At 42.1% G+C, this 15,942-nt stretch overlaps 1 protein-coding gene across 3 annotated transcripts in view; it reads left to right on the top strand.

The window, feature by feature from the left end:
* ptpdc1a (protein tyrosine phosphatase domain containing 1a) overlaps positions 1–15,942 on the top strand; it is a 73,989-nt gene that overhangs the window by 45,395 nt on the left and 12,652 nt on the right. For all 3 annotated transcript variants that reach the window (XM_042324974.1, XM_042324975.1, XM_042324976.1), the window contains 4 exons: positions 5,073–5,153; positions 5,369–5,487; positions 8,918–9,055; positions 12,886–13,205. In XM_042324974.1, the coding sequence (XP_042180908.1) occupies positions 5,073–5,153; positions 5,369–5,487; positions 8,918–9,055; positions 12,886–13,205 (658 nt within the window). The remainder of the gene's footprint in view (positions 1–5,072; positions 5,154–5,368; positions 5,488–8,917; positions 9,056–12,885; positions 13,206–15,942) is intronic.

The following is a 15,942-nucleotide window of genomic DNA, read 5'->3' on the forward strand; positions in this document are numbered from 1 at the left end:
AGACATCATTTACAGATAGCCAGGGGCACACTCAGGGATCATTTACAGATAGCCAGGGATGTTCATCATTTTAGATGAGTCCTCCAGACATCAGAGGCCCCCAGATCAGAGGCAGAGGCAGTAGGGATGACCAGGGATGTTCTCTGTTTAGTGAGTCCTCCAGATCAGAGGCAGTAGGGATGACCAGGGATGTTCTCTGTTTAGTGAGTCCTCCAGATCAGAGGCAGTAGGGATGACCAGGGATGCTCTCTGTTTAGTTAGTCCTCCAGATCAGAGGCAGTAGGGATGACCAGGGATGTTCTCTGTTTAGTGAGTCCTCCAGATCAGAGGCAGTAGGGATGACCAGGGATGTTCTCTGTTTAGTGAGTCCTCCAGATCAGAGGCAGTAGGGATGACCAGGGATGTTCTCTGTTTAGTGAGTCCTCCAGATCAGAGGCAGTAGGGATGACCAGGGATGTTCTCTGTTTAGTGAGTCCTCCAGATCAGAGGCAGTAGGGATGACCAGGGATGTTCTCTGTTTAGTGAGTCCTCCAGATCAGAGGCAGTAGGGATGACCAGGGATGTTCTCTGTTTAGTGAGTCCTCCAGATCAGAGGCAGTAGGGATGACCAGGGATGTTCTCTGTTTAGTGAGTCCTCCAGATCAGAGGCAGTAGGGATGACCAGGGATGTTCTCTGTTTAGTGAGTCCTCCAGATCAGAGGCAGTAGGGATGACCAGGGATGTTCTCTGTTTAGTGAGTCCTCCAGATCAGAGGCAGTAGGGATGACCAGGGATGCTCTCTGTTTAGTTAGTCCTCCAGATCAGAGGCAGTAGGGATGACCAGGGATGTTCTCTGTTTAGTGAGTCCTCCAGATCAGAGGCAGTAGGGATGACCAGGGATGTTCTCTGTTTAGTGAGTCCTCCAGATCAGAGGCAGTAGGGATGGGCAGGGATGTTCTCTGTTTAGTGAGTCCTCCAGATCAGAGGCAGTAGGGATGACCAGGGATGTTCTCTGTTTAGTGAGTCCTCCAGATCAGAGGCAGTAGGGATGACCAGGGATGTTCTCTGTTTAGTGAGTCCTCCAGATCAGAGGCAGTAGGGATGACCAGGGATGTTCTCTGTTTAGTTAGTCCTCCAGATCAGAGGCAGTAGGGACGACCAGGGATGTTCTATTGATCAGTTTGTGAATTGGACCATTTTCTATTCAAAATGTAACTTTTGTAGTTTTGAGTGTATGGAGTAAAAAGTACAGTAAAAAGTACTAACAGTAAAATTAAAAGTTGTCAAAAATATAAATAGTAAAGTACAGATACCCCCCCAAAAGTACTTAAGTAGTACTTGAAAGTTTTGTTACTTAAGTACTTTACACCACTGGTGTATTCTATATCCTCTGTGTATACTACATTCTATATTCTCTGTGTATACTGTATTCTATATTGTATGTGTATTCTATAACTATTGTGTATTCTGTATTATAAAGTTGAAGTTGGAAGTTTACATACACTTAGGTTGGAGTCATTAAAACTAGTTTACATCCACTTAGGTTGGAGTCATTAAAACTAGTTTACATACACTTAGGTTGGAGTCATTAAAACTAGTTTTTCAACCACTCCACAAATTTCTTGTTAACAAACTATAGTTTTGGCAAGTCGGTCTACTTTGTGCATGACACAAGTCATTTTTCCAACAATTGTTTACAGACAGATTTTTTTCACTTATAATTCACTGTATCACAATTCCAGTGGGTCAGAAGTTTACATACACTAATTTAACTTTGCCTTTAAACAGCTTGGAAAATTCCAGAAAATTATGTCATGCTTTAGAAGCTTCTGATAGGCTAATTGACATCATTTGAGTCAATTGGAGGTGTACCCGTGGATGCATTTCAAGGCCTACCTTCAAACTCAGTGCCTCTTTGCTTGACATCATGGGAAAATCAAAAGAAATCAGCCTCCACAGGTCTGGTTCATCCTTGGGAGCAATTTCCAAATGCCTGAAGGTACCATGTTCATCTGTACAAATAATAGTATACAAGTATAAACACCATGGGACCACGCAGCCGTCATACCGCTCAGGAAGGAGACGCGTTCTGTCTCCTAGAGATGAACATACTTTGGTGCGAAAAGTGCAAATCAATCCCAGAACAACAGCAAAGGACCTTGTGAAGATGCTGGAGGAAACAGGTACAAAACTATCTATATCCACAGTAAAACGAGTCCTGTATCAACATAACCTGAAAGGCCACTCAACAAGGAAGAAGCCACTGCTCATAACCCGCCAAAAAAAGCCAGACTACGGTTTGCAACTGCACATGGGGACAAGCAATGCAGGTGTAGAAGCACGGTGGCTAGGAAAAACTCCCTAGAAAGGCCAAAACCTAGGAAAAAACCTAGAGAGGAACACGGCTATGAGGGGTGGCCAGTCCTCTTCTGGCTGTGCTGGGTAGATTATAACAGAACATGGCCTAGATGTTCAAATGTTCATAAATGACCAGCATGCTCTTCCATGCCGTCATAAGGAGGGGTGCGTCACTTGAGTGGGTTGAGTCACTGATGTGGTCTTCCTGTCTGGGTTGGCACCCCACCTTGGGTTGTGCGGTGGCGGAGATCTTTGTGGGCTATACTCGGCCTTGTCTCAGGATGGTAAGTTGATGGTTGAAGATATCCCTCTAGTGGTGTGGGGGCTGTGCTTGGGGGTTATATCCTGCCTGTTTGGCCCTGTCTGGGGGTGTCCTCGGATGGGGCCACAGTGTCTCCTGACCCCTCCTGTCTCAGCTTCCAATATTTATGCTGCAGTAGTTAATGTGTCGGGGGGCTAGGGTCAGTTTGTTATATCTGGAGTCCCTCTCCTGTCCTATTCGGTGTCCTGTGTGAATCTAAGTGTACGTTCTCTAATTCTCTCTTTCTCTCTCTCGGAGGACCTGAGCCCTAGGACCATGCCCCAGGACTACCTGACATGATGACTCCTTGCTGTCCCCAGTCCACCTGACCGTGCTGCTGCTCCAGTTTCAACTGTTCTGCCTTATTATTATACGACCATGCTGGTCATTTATGAACATCTTGGCCATGTTCTGTTATAATCTCCACCCGGCACAGCCAGAAGAGGACTGGCCACCCCACATAGCCTGGTTCCTCTCTAGGTTTCTTCCTAGGTTTTGGCCTTTCTAGGGAGTTTTTCCTAGCCACCGTGCTTCTACACCTGCATTGCTTGCTGTTTGGGGTTTTAGGCTGGGTTTCTGTACAGCACTTTGAGATATCAGCTGATGTACGAAGGGCTATATAAATAAATTTGATTTGATTTGAGGGAGATGTTTTTGTCCTTGCCCCACAAGGTCAGGTCTCTGACCTACCTATAGGCGGTCTCATCGTTGTCAGTGATCAGGCCTACCGCTGTTCTATATTATCTGTGTATTCTACATTTATATGTGTATTCTATATTCTCTGTGTTTTATATTCTCTGTATTCTATATTCGCTGTGTATTCTGTGTTCTATATTCCCTGTGTATTGTGTATTCTCTGTATTCTATATTCTCTGTGTATTGTGTATTCTATATTCTGTGTGTATTCTCTGTATTCTATATTCTCTGTGTATTCTCTGTATTCTATATTCTCTGTGTATTGTGTATTCTATATTCTCTGTGTATTGTGTATTCTCTGTATTCTATATTCTCTGTGTATTGTGTATTCTATATTCTCTGTGTATTGTGTATTCTATATTCTCTGTGTATTGTGTATTCTCTGTATTCTATATTCGCTGTGTATTGTGTATTCTATATTCTCTGTGTATTGTGTATTCTCTGTATTCTATATTCTCTGTGTATTGTGTATTCTATATTCTCTGTGTATTGTGTATTCTCTGTATTCTATATTCTCTGTGTATTGTGTATTCTATATTCTCTGTGTATTGTGTATTCTATATTCTCTGTGTATTGTGTATTCTATATTCTCTGTGTATTGTGTATTCTCTGTATTCTATATTCGCTGTGTATTGTGTATTCTATATTCTCTGTGTATTGTGTATTCTATATTCTCTGTGTATTGTGTATTCTCTGTGTATTGTGTATTCTATATTCTCTGTGTATTGTGTATTCTATATTCTCTGTGTATTGTGTATTCTATATTCCCTGTGTATTGTGTATTCTATATTCTCTGTGTATTGTGTATTCTCTGTGTATTGTGTATTCTATATTCTCTGTGTATTGTGTATTCTATATTCTCTGTGTATTGTGTATTCTATATTCTCTGTGTATTGTGTATTCTATATTCTCTGTGTATTGTGTATTCTCTGTGTATTGTGTATTCTATATTCTCTGTGTATTGTGTATTCTCTGTGTATTGTGTATTCTATATTCTCTGTGTATTGTGTATTCTATATTCTCTGTGTATTGTGTATTCTATATTCTCTGTGTATTGTGTATTCTCTGTGTATTGTGTATTCTATATTCTCTGTGTATTGTGTATTCTATATTCTCTGTGTATTGTGTATTCTATATTCTCTGTGTATTGTGTATTCTATATTCTCTGTGTATTGTGTATTCTATATTCTCTGTGTATTCTATATTCTCTGTGTATTGTGTATTCTATATTCTCTGTGTATTGTGTATTCTATATTCTCTGTGTATTGTGTATTCTATATTCTCTGTGTATTCTATATTCTCTGTGTATTGTGTATTCTATATTCTCTGTGTATTGTGTATTCTATATTCTCTGTGTATTGTGTATTCTCTGGGTATCCTATATATTCTGTACTTTTCCTGTAAGTCCTGTGCTACACTGCTCCTCCCATGTCTGAGGCAGCCAGCTGGGTGGTGTCCTATTGTAAACAGATATCTGATCAATAAGTAAACACAAAGTAATCAGTACACGCTCCTCACCCTTTTCTACTCTCCTCCACTGCCACACATGGCCAGTAACTAACGCTCAACAGCTTAAATGGTAGTATCATTCATCCACTTGTTTTCTGGGCTGCTCTGTTCAAATAATTCATATTACATGTACTGCATGTGATTCATTAACGGTGTGTGAACTGTCCTGATGTGTGATCACCATGTAATTCCGCTATCTCTCTCTCGCTCTGTGTCTCTTTCTCTGCAGGATAACTGACAACTTGCTGGCGATGGCAAGGCCTTCTACTGAAATCCTCGAGAAATACAATATCATAGAGCAGTTTACAAGGTATTTGGTATTTTAGAAGACAAAACACTAGCTGTCAATAGTTATTAGCACCACCAATAGGCCTACACACCTGAGACCACCAGGAGACCACTAGCACCACCAGGAGACCACTAGCTATAATAATAGCTAGTGACAGCTAGTGTTCTCCTGGTGTTTTCAGGTGTGATGTGTAGGCCTATTGGTAGTGTTGATAACTGGCAACATGTTCCCTCCAGGTGTGGCCTTCGTACGGTGATCAACCTGCAGCGTCCCGGGGAACACGCCAGCTGTGGCAACCCTCTGGAACATGACTCTGGATTCACCTACAGACCTGAGGTGTTCATGGAGGCTGGCAGTGAGTATCTCTGCCTCTGAATCAATTAAATTCAAAGGGCTTTCTTGGCATCTGAGCAGCTAACCGATCGCTGCAGCTGTACATAGTCTATCGGTAAATAGCCCACCCATTTTTACCTACCTCATCCCCATACTGTTTTTATTTATTTACTTTTCTGCTCTTTTGCACACCAGTATCTCTACATGACTGTTACGAATCCCTTTTGGCCCGGCAGTCTAGGGGGGGATGGTAATGAGACCCGTAACATAACTCATGCAAATTATAATTGTGACAAAGTAAAAGTGTGAACGAAATAACCACGACAACTGAAATTATACCGTCAAACTCAGGGTTTATTGTAAAACACACGGTAATGGGGGGAGCAGGAAAAGGGGCTGAGCTGGACCCAAGGAAAGAAACAATAAGCATCCAAAACACCCCTAAGCTAGACTAGCCTAATTTAACAGCTAACTAACTAACCAAAAATACAGTGGGTGGTCCCCCCAGTTCTAACTAGTGTATTTAACAAAGTTCACCTACGGGTAGTGTATGCCCATGGGCGACTTGTCTTGGTTTCCCCTTTTCCCACCAGCAATCAAACAAACACCATAACCAAAAACAATACTCACAGGAGATGACAAAGTGATTTGGAGGTGCTCAAACAAAAGAGAGGTTAAGACACAAAGAGAGAGTGAAACACAGAGATCTACATACATGGCATTTACAGAGAGATTGAGCTCTAGAGCAAACAACTGATGGGGTTTTTAAACCAAGGGAAAGGAACTGTGATAGGGTAGGAAATAGGAGGAGGTGTGTCTTCTGATTGATGATTGATTGTTGACTGATTGGGGAGTGATGATGTTCACCTGTGAGGGGAGAAGGAGAGAAAAGATACACACACAGGATACACACACAGGATACTTGTATCCGTAACAATGACCATCTGATCATTTATCACTCCAGTGTTAATCTGCAAAATTGTAATCATTCGCCTACCTCCTCATGCCTTTTGCACACAATGTATATAGACTCTCTTTTTTTTTCTACTGTGTTATTGACTTGTTAATTGTTTACTTCATGTGTAACTCTGTGTTGTCTGTTCACACTGCTATGCTTTATCTTGGCCAGGTCGCAGTTGCAAATGAGAACTTGTTCTCAACTAGCCTACCTGGTTAAATAAAGGTGAAATAAATAAAAATAAATAAATAAATGGGAAACATATGTTTACATAGCCAAAGCAAGTGAAATAGATACTACATTGAAATAAACAATGAAAAATGAACAGTAAACATTCCATTCCATATGTCTATACAGCGCTTTTGGAAAGTATTCAGACCCCTTGACTTTTTCCACATTTTGTTAGATTACAGCCTTATTCTAAAATGGATTAAATCGACACACAATACCCCGTGATGACAAACCAAAAACAGGTTTTTAGACATTTTTTGCTAATTTATATAGAAAAAACTGAAATACCACATTTATGTAAGTATTCATTCCCTGTACTCAGTACTTTGTTGAAGCACCTTTGGCAGCGATTACAGCCTCAACTCTTCTTGGTTATGAAGCTGCAAGCTTGGCACACCTGAGTTTATCACATTCTTCTCTGCAGATCCTCTCGGGTTGGTTGGGGAGTGTTGCTGCAAGGCTATTTTCAGGTCTCTCCAGAGATGTTTGATCGGGTTCAAGTCCGGGCTCTGCCTGGGCCACTCAAGGACGTTGAGACTTGTCCCGAAGCCACTCTTGCGTTGTCTTGGCTGTGTGCTTAGGGTTGTTGTCCTGTTGGAAGGTGAACCTTCACCCCAGTCTGAGGTCCTGAGCGCTCTGGAGCAGGTTTTCATCAAGGATCTCTCTGTACTTTGCTCTGTTCATGGTGCCAGGTTTCCTCCAGACGTGACGCTTGACATTCAGGACAAAGAGTTCAATCTTGGTTTCATTAGACCATGTTTCTCATGGTCTGAGAGTCCTTTTGGTAAACTCCAAGCGGGCTGTCATGTGCCTTTTACTGAGGAGTGGCTTCCATCTGGCCACTCTACCATAAAGACCTGATTGGTGGAGTACTGCAGAGATGTCTGTCCTTCTGGAAGGCTCTCCCATCTACACAGAGGAACTCTAGAGCTCTGTCAGAGTGACCATTGAGTTTTTGGTCACCTTCCTGACCAAGACCCTTCTCCAGTGATTGCTCAGTTTGGCCGGGCGGACAGCTCTAGGAAGAGTCTTGTTGGTTCCAAACTTCTTCCATTTAAGAATGATGGAGGCCACTGTGTTCTTGGGGACCTTCAATGCTGCATACATTTTTGGTACCCTTCCCCAGATCTGTGCCTCGACACAATCCTGTCTCGGAGCTCTACGGACAATTCCTTTGACCTCACGGCTTGGTTTTTGCTCTGACATGCCCTGTCAACTATGGGACCTTATACAGACAGGTGTGTGCCTTTCCAAATCATGTCCAATCAATTGAATTGACCAGAGGTGGACTCCAATCAAGTTGCAGAAACATCTCAAGGATGATCAATGGAAACAGGATGCACCTGAGCTCAATTTTGAGTCTCATAGCAAAGGGTCTGAATACTTATGGAAATCAGGTATTTCTTTTTTTATTTTTTTTATTTTACAAATTTCAAAAAAGCCTGTATTTGCTTTGTTGTTATGGGGTGTTGTGTGTAGATTGTGTGTAGATTGATTAGAGTTAACTGCACCTCAGACTGCAGCCCAAATAAATGATTCACGGAGTCTGTGGTGCTGCGAGTCTGCAGTAGTGTAGACTGCTCAGATGCTCCCTTGACTTTCAGAACACTGTGAACATCATTCTTCAGGTTGAATCAGGTCTTTGTAACAATGTATAACACATCACCACTCTATGCAGATGACACCATTCTGTATACTTCTGGACCTTCTTTGTAACAATGTATAACACATCACCACTCTTGCTGCTGGTGATTCTCTGATCCACCTCTATGCAGACGACACCATTCTGTATACTTCTGGACCTTCTTTGTAACAATGTATAACATCATCATTGGGGTAGATTGTAGTTCATGTTCTTAGACTTCTGTATACTTCTGGACCTTCTTTGTAACAATGTATATCACATCACCACTCTTGCTGCTGGTGATTCTCTATTCTCTTCTGTATATAACAATGTGCCACCTCTATGCAGACGACACCATTCTTACTTCTGGACCTTCTTTGTAACAATGTAGTTTGCTGCTGGTGATTCTCTGATCCACCTCTATGTTTCCTTCTTTGTAACAATGTATAACACATCATTGGGGTAGATTGTAGTTTATGTTCTTACTGCGTCTCAATTGGCACCCTATTCTCTATATAGTGCATCGCTTTGGTCAGTAGTTTCATTATATAGTTTCATTATATAGGGAATAGTGTGTCTTTTGGGATGCCCGTCATGTTCAGCCTGTGAGAAGTCATGTTTTCTTTCCTCTGTTTCCAGTTTATTTCTATAATTTTGGCTGGAAGGACTACGGCGTGGCGTCCCTGACTACTATACTGGACATGGTCAAGGTGATGTCGTTCGCCATCCAGGAGGGAAAGATGGCCGTGCACTGTCACGCCGGTCTAGGGAGGACAGGTACATCAAATCTACCCAATCATAGCATCACTCAACCTATAAAGTCACATGGCTGGGCAGAACAGGACAGATATGTTATAATGGGATGGGGAGGTCAGGGATGTTAAAATTGGTTGGGAGGGGGACAGGTAAAGGACAGGTATGTTATAATGGACTGTGGAGGACAGGGACAGGTTCGTTATGATGCAATGGGGAGGGCAGGTACATTACAGTGGGCTGGGGAGGACAGGTACTGTACAGGTACAGGACAGGTACATTATAATGGGCTGGGGAGGACAGGTACAGGACAGGTACATGACAGGTACAGTGCCTTGCGAAAGTATTCGGCCCCCTTGAACTTTGCGACCTTTTGCCACATTTCAGGCTTTAAAGATATAAAACTGTATTTTTTTGTGAAGAATCAACAACAAGTGGGACACAATCATTAAGTGGAACGACATTTATTGGATATTTCAAACTTTTTTAACAAATCAAAAACTGAAAAATTGGGCGTGCAAAATTATTCAGCCCCTTTTACTTTCAGTGCACCAAACTCTCTCCAGAAGTTCAGTGAGGATCTCTGAATGATCCAATGTTGACCCTAAATTTCGCTACACTCGACATCTGCTAACCATGATGTGACAAATAAAATTTGATTTGATTTGATTTAAATGACTAATGATGATAAATACTATCCACCTGTGTGTAATCAAGTCTCCGTATAAATGCACCTGCACTGTGATTGTCTCAGAGGTCCGTTAAAAGCGCAGAGAGCATCATGAAGAACAAGGAACACACCAGGCAGGTCCGAGATACTGTTGTGAAGAAGTTTAAAGCCGGATTTGGATACAAAAAGATTTCCCAAGCTTTAAACATCCCAAGGAGCACTGTGCAAGCGATAATATTGAAATGGAAGGAGTATCAGACCACTGCAAATCTACCAAGACCTGGCCGTCCCTCTAAACTTTCAGCTCATACAAGGAGAAGACTGATCAGAGATGCAGCCAAGAGGCCCATGATCACTCTGGATGAACTGCAGAGATCTACAGCTGAGGTGGGAGACTCTGTCCATAGGACAACAATCAGTCGTATATTGCACAAATCTGGCCTTTATGGAAGAATGGCAAGAAGAAAGCCATTTCTTAAAGATATCCATAAAAAGTGTTGTTTAAAGTTTGCCACAAGCCACCTGGGAGACACACCAAACATGTGGAAGAAGGTGCTCTGGTCAGATGAAACCAAATTTGAACTTTTTGGCAACAATGCAAAACGTTATGTTTGGCGTAAAAGCAACACAGCTCATCACCCTGAACACACCATCTCCACTGTCAAACATGGTGGTGGCAGCATCATGGTTTGGGCCTGCTTTTCTTCAGCAGGGACAGGGAAGATGGTTAAAATTGATGGGAAGATGGATGGAGCCAAATACAGGACCATTCTGGAAGAAAACCTGATGGAGTCTGCAAAAGACCTGAGACTGGGACGGAGATTTGTCTTCCAACAAGACAATGATCCAAAACATAAAGCAAAATCTACAATGGAATGGTTCAAAAATAAACATATCCAGGTGTTAGAATGGCCAAGTCAAAGTCCAGACCTGAATCCAATCGAGAATCTGTGGAAAGAACTGAAAACTGCTGTTCAAAAATGCTCTCCATCCAACCTCACTGAGCTCGAGCTGTTTTGCAAGGAGGAATGGGAAAAAATTTCAGTCTCTCGATGTGCAAAACTGATAGAGACATACCCCAAGCGACTTACAGCTGTAATCGCAGCAAAAGGTGGCGCTACAAAGTATTAACTTAAGGGGGCTGAATAATTTTGCACGCCCAATTTTTCAGTTTTTGATTTGTTAAAAAAGTTTGAAATATCCAATAAATGTCGTTCCACTGTTGTTGATTCTTCACAAAAAAATACAGTTTTATATCTTTATGTTTGAAGCCTGAAATGTGGCAAGGTCGCAAAGTTCAAGGGGGCCGAATACTTTCGCAAGGCACTGTACATTATAATGGGCTGGGGAGGACAGGTACGTATAATGGGCTGGGTGGACAGGTACGTTATGATGCGATGGGGAGGGCAGGTACAGGACAGGTACAGGACAGGTACGTTATAATGGGATGGGGAGGATAGGTACGTATAATGGGCTGGGGGACAGGTACGTTATGATGCGATGGGGAGGGCAGGTACAGGACAGGTACTGGACAGGTACATTATAATGGGATGGGGAGGATAGGTACGTATAATGGGCTTGGGGGACAGGTACAGGACAGGTACATTACAGTGGGCTGGGGAGGACAGGTACTGGATAGGTACAGGACAGGTACATTATAATGGGATGGGGAGGACAGGTACAGGACAGGTACATTATAATGGGCTGGGGGACAGGTACGTATAATGGGCTTGGGGGACAGGTACGTTATGATGCGATGGGGAGGGCAGGTACATTATAATGGGATGGGGAGGACAGGTACGTATAATGGGCTTGGGGGACAGGTACATTATGATGCGATGGGGAGGGCAGGTACAGGACAGGTACAGGACAGGTACATTATAATGGGATGGGGAGGACAGGTAAGTATAATGGGCTTGGGGGGACAGGTACGTTATGATGCGATGGGGAGGGCAGGTACACAACAGGTACAGGACAGGTACATTATAATGGGATGGGGAGGACAGGTCCTGGACAGGTACAGGACAGGTACCTTTATTTAACTAGTTGCAGAGGGAGGTGTTTAGTCCCAGGGTCCTTAGCTTAGTGATGAGCTTTGAGGGCACTATGGTGTTGAATGCTAAGCTGTCGTCAATGAACAGCATTCTCACATAGGTGTTCCTTTTGTCCAGGTGGGAAAGGGCAGTGTGGAGTGCAATAGAGATTGCATCATCTGTGGATCTGTTGGGGCGGTATGCAAATTGGAGTGAGTCTAGGGTTTCTGGGATGATGGTGTTGATTGTGAGTCATGACCAGCCTTTCAAAGCACTTCATGGCTACAGATGTGAGTGCTACGGGTCGGTAGTCATTTAGGCAGGAGTGCCTGTGCCCAATAACAATTTGGTGGTCTGCTTGAAACATGTTGGTATTACAGACTCGGACAGGGAGAGGTTTAAAATGTCAGTGATGACACTTGCCAGTTGGTCAGCGCATGCTCTAAGTACACGTCCTGATAATCCATCTGGCCCTGCGGCCTTGTGAATGTTGACATGTTTAAAGGTCTTACTCATATCGGCTGCGAAGAGCCTGATCACACAGTCTCCCGGAACAGCTGGTGCTATCATGTATGTTTCAGTGTTATTTGCCTCGAGAAACTAGCTCTTTACCGCTAGGCTCTCTGCCGCCCAGTGGCTACTAGGATGTCACTGGTTGTTTACCAGGTGTGTTACTGGTGTGTTTACCGGGAGTTTTGCTGTGTTTAACAGGTGTGTTTACGTGGTGTGTTACTGTGTTCACCTGTTACTGTGTTTATGTGGTGCATTTCTGGGTTTACCAGGTGTGTTACTGTGTTTACGTGGTGCGTTTCTGGGTTTACCAGGTGTGTTACTGGGTTTACGTGGTGTGTTACTGTGTTTACCAGGTGTGTTACTGTGTTTACCAGGTGTGTTACTGTGTTTACCTGTTACTGTGTTTACCAGGTGTGTTTCTGGGTTTACCAGGTGTGTTACTGTGTTTACCTGTTACTGTGTTTACCAGGTGTGTTTCTGGGTTTACCAGGTGTGTTACTGTGTTTACCTGATACTGTGTTTACCAGGTGTGTTTCTGGGTTTACCAGGTGTATTACTGTGTTTACCTGTTACTGTGTTTACCAGGTGTGTTTCTGGGTTTACCAGGTGTGTTACTGGTGTGTTACTCTATTTACCAGGTGTATTACTGGCGTGTTATCTGGTGTTCACCTCTCGTATGAGTGCGGACCAGGCCATCCTGTTTGTCAGAGCCAAGCGGCCCAACTCCATCCAGACCCGAGGCCAGCTGCTGTGTGTCCGGGAGTTCGCCCAGTTCCTGGTTCCGTTGAGGAACGTGTTCTCCTGCGCAGAACCCCGGGCCCACGCTGTTACGCTGTCCCAGTACTTGACTCGCCAACGCCACCTGCTGCACGGGTACGAGGCGCGGCAGATGAAGAACGTGCCAAAGATCGTCCAGCTGGTCTGCAAGGTCCTCCTGGACATCGCTGCCAATAGACAGGTAATAGATTATTATGGTATAAATCAAATCAAATCAAATCTAATTTTATTTGTCACATACACATGGTTAGCAGATGTTAATGCGAGTGTAGCGAAATGCTTGGACAGGTAATACATTATTATGGTATAATAGACAGGTAATACATTATTATGGTATAATAGACAGGTAATACATTATTATGGTATAGACAGGTAATACATTATTATGGTATTATAGACAGGTAATACATTATTATGGTATAATAGACAGGTAATACATTATTATGGTATAATAGACAGGTAATACATTATTATGGTATAATAGACAGGTAATACATTATTATGGTATAATAGACAGGTAATACATTATTATGGTATTATAGACAGGTAATACATTAGTATGGTATAATAGACAGGTAATACATTATTATGGTATAATAGACAGGTAATACATTATTATGGTATTATAGGCAGGTAATACATTATTATGGTATAATAGACAGGTAATACATTATTATGGTATAATAGACAGGTAATACATTATTATGGTATAATAGACAGGTAATACATTATTATGGTATAATAGACAGGTAATACATTATTATGGTATAGACAGGTAATACATTATTATGGTATTATAGACAGGTAATACATTATTATGGTATTATAGACAGGTAATACATTATTATGGTATTATAGGCAGGTAATACATTATTATGGTATAATAGACAGGTAATACATTATTATGGTATTATAGGCAGGTAATACATTATTATGGTATTATAGGCAGGTAATACATTATTATGGTATTATAGGCAGGTAATACATTATTATGGTATAGACAGGTAATACATTATTATGGTATTATAGACAGGTAATACATTATTATGGTATAATAGACAGGTAATACATTATTATGGTATAATAGACAGGTAATACATTATTATGGTATAATAGACAGGTAATACATTATTATGGTATAATAGACAGGTAATACATTATTATGGTATAATAGACAGGTAATACATTATTATGGTATAATAGACAGGTAATACATTATTATGGTATTATAGGCAGGTAATACATTATTATGGTATAATAGACAGGTAATACATTATTATGGTATTATAGACAGGTAATACATTATTATGGTATTATAGACAGGTAATACATTATTATGGTATAATAGACAGGTAATACATTATTATGGTATAATAGACAGGTAATACATTATTATGGTATAATAGACAGGTAATACATTATTATGGTATTATAGGCAGGTAATACATTATTATGGTATAATAGACAGGTAATACATTATTATGGTATTATAGGCAGACTGTTGATTTTGTTGTTGAAAGTAGAGGTTCCAGACCTGACTGTTGATTTTGTTGATGAAGGTGGAGGTTCCAGACCTGACTGTTGATTTTGTTGATGAAGGTGGAGGTTCCAGACCTGACTGTTGATTTTGTTGATGAAGGTGGAGGTTCCAGACCTGACTGTTGATTTTGTTGATGAAGGTGGAGGTTCCAGACCTGACTGTTGATTTTGTTGATGAAGGTGGAGGTTCCAGACCTGACTGTTGATTTTGTGGTTGAAGGTGGTGGTTCCAGACCTGACTGTTGATTTTGTGGTTGAAGGTGGAGGTTCCAGACCTGACTGTTGATTTTGTGGTTGAAGGTGGAGGTTCCAGACCTGACTGTTGATTTTGTGGTTGAAGGTGGAGGTTCCAGACCTGACTGTTGATTTGTTGATGAAGGTGGAGGTTCCAGACCTGACTGTTGATTTGTTGATGAAGGTGGAGGTTCCAGACCTGACTGTTGATTTGTTGATGAAGGTGGAGGTTCCAGACCTGACTGTTGATTTGTTGATGAAGGTGGAGGTTCCAGACCTGACTGTTGATTTGTTGATGAAGGTGGAGGTTCCAGACCTGACTGTTGATTTTGTGGTTGAAGGTGGAGGTTCCAGACCTGACTGTTGATTTTGTGGTTGAAGGTGGAGGTTCCAGACCTGACTGTTGATTTTGTGGTTGAAGGTGGAGGTTCCAGACCTGACTGTTGATTTTGTGGTTGAAGGTGGAGGTTCCAGACCTGACTGTTGATTTTGTGGTTGAAGGTGGAGGTTCCAGACCTGACTGTTGATGGGGATTATAGTGATACGACAAATTGAAATTGTATCTTCATGTTTAAAATGGTTTTTTTTTCCGTTTTTTCGTTCAAATGATATAAAAATCCATAAAATACCATGTGAATTCACATTGCGTCCCTTTCAGATGGGTAAGCATTAAATAATCGTCTATGGCTTTGGTGGCTTAAGTCTTCGACAGTTCTTAGGGCCTTCTTCTGACACCGCCTGGTATAGATGTCCTGGATGGCAGGGAGCTTGGCCTCAGTGATGTACTGGGCCTTCTTCTGACACCGCCTGGTATAGATGTCCTGGATGGCAGGGAGCTTGGCCTCAGTGATGTACAGGGCCGTACTCACCATCCTCTGTAGTTCCTCAGGTGCCTTGCAATTGCCTTACTAAGCGGTGGTGGAGCCAGTCAACATGCTCTCAGTGGTGCAGCTGTATAACTTTTTGAGGATCTGAGGACCTATGCTAAAACTTTTCAACCTCCTGAGGGGGAAGAGGCGCTGTCGAGCCCTCTTCACAACTGTGTGGGTGTGTGTGGACCATGTTAATTCCTTTGTGATATCTACGCCGAGAAACTTGAAGCTCTTGACCCACTCTGCTACTGCCCAATCAATGTGGATGGGTGT

Source organism: Oncorhynchus tshawytscha, linkage group LG07, assembly GCF_018296145.1.
Source record: "Oncorhynchus tshawytscha isolate Ot180627B linkage group LG07, Otsh_v2.0, whole genome shotgun sequence".
Classification (NCBI taxonomy): domain Eukaryota; kingdom Metazoa; phylum Chordata; class Actinopteri; order Salmoniformes; family Salmonidae; genus Oncorhynchus; species Oncorhynchus tshawytscha.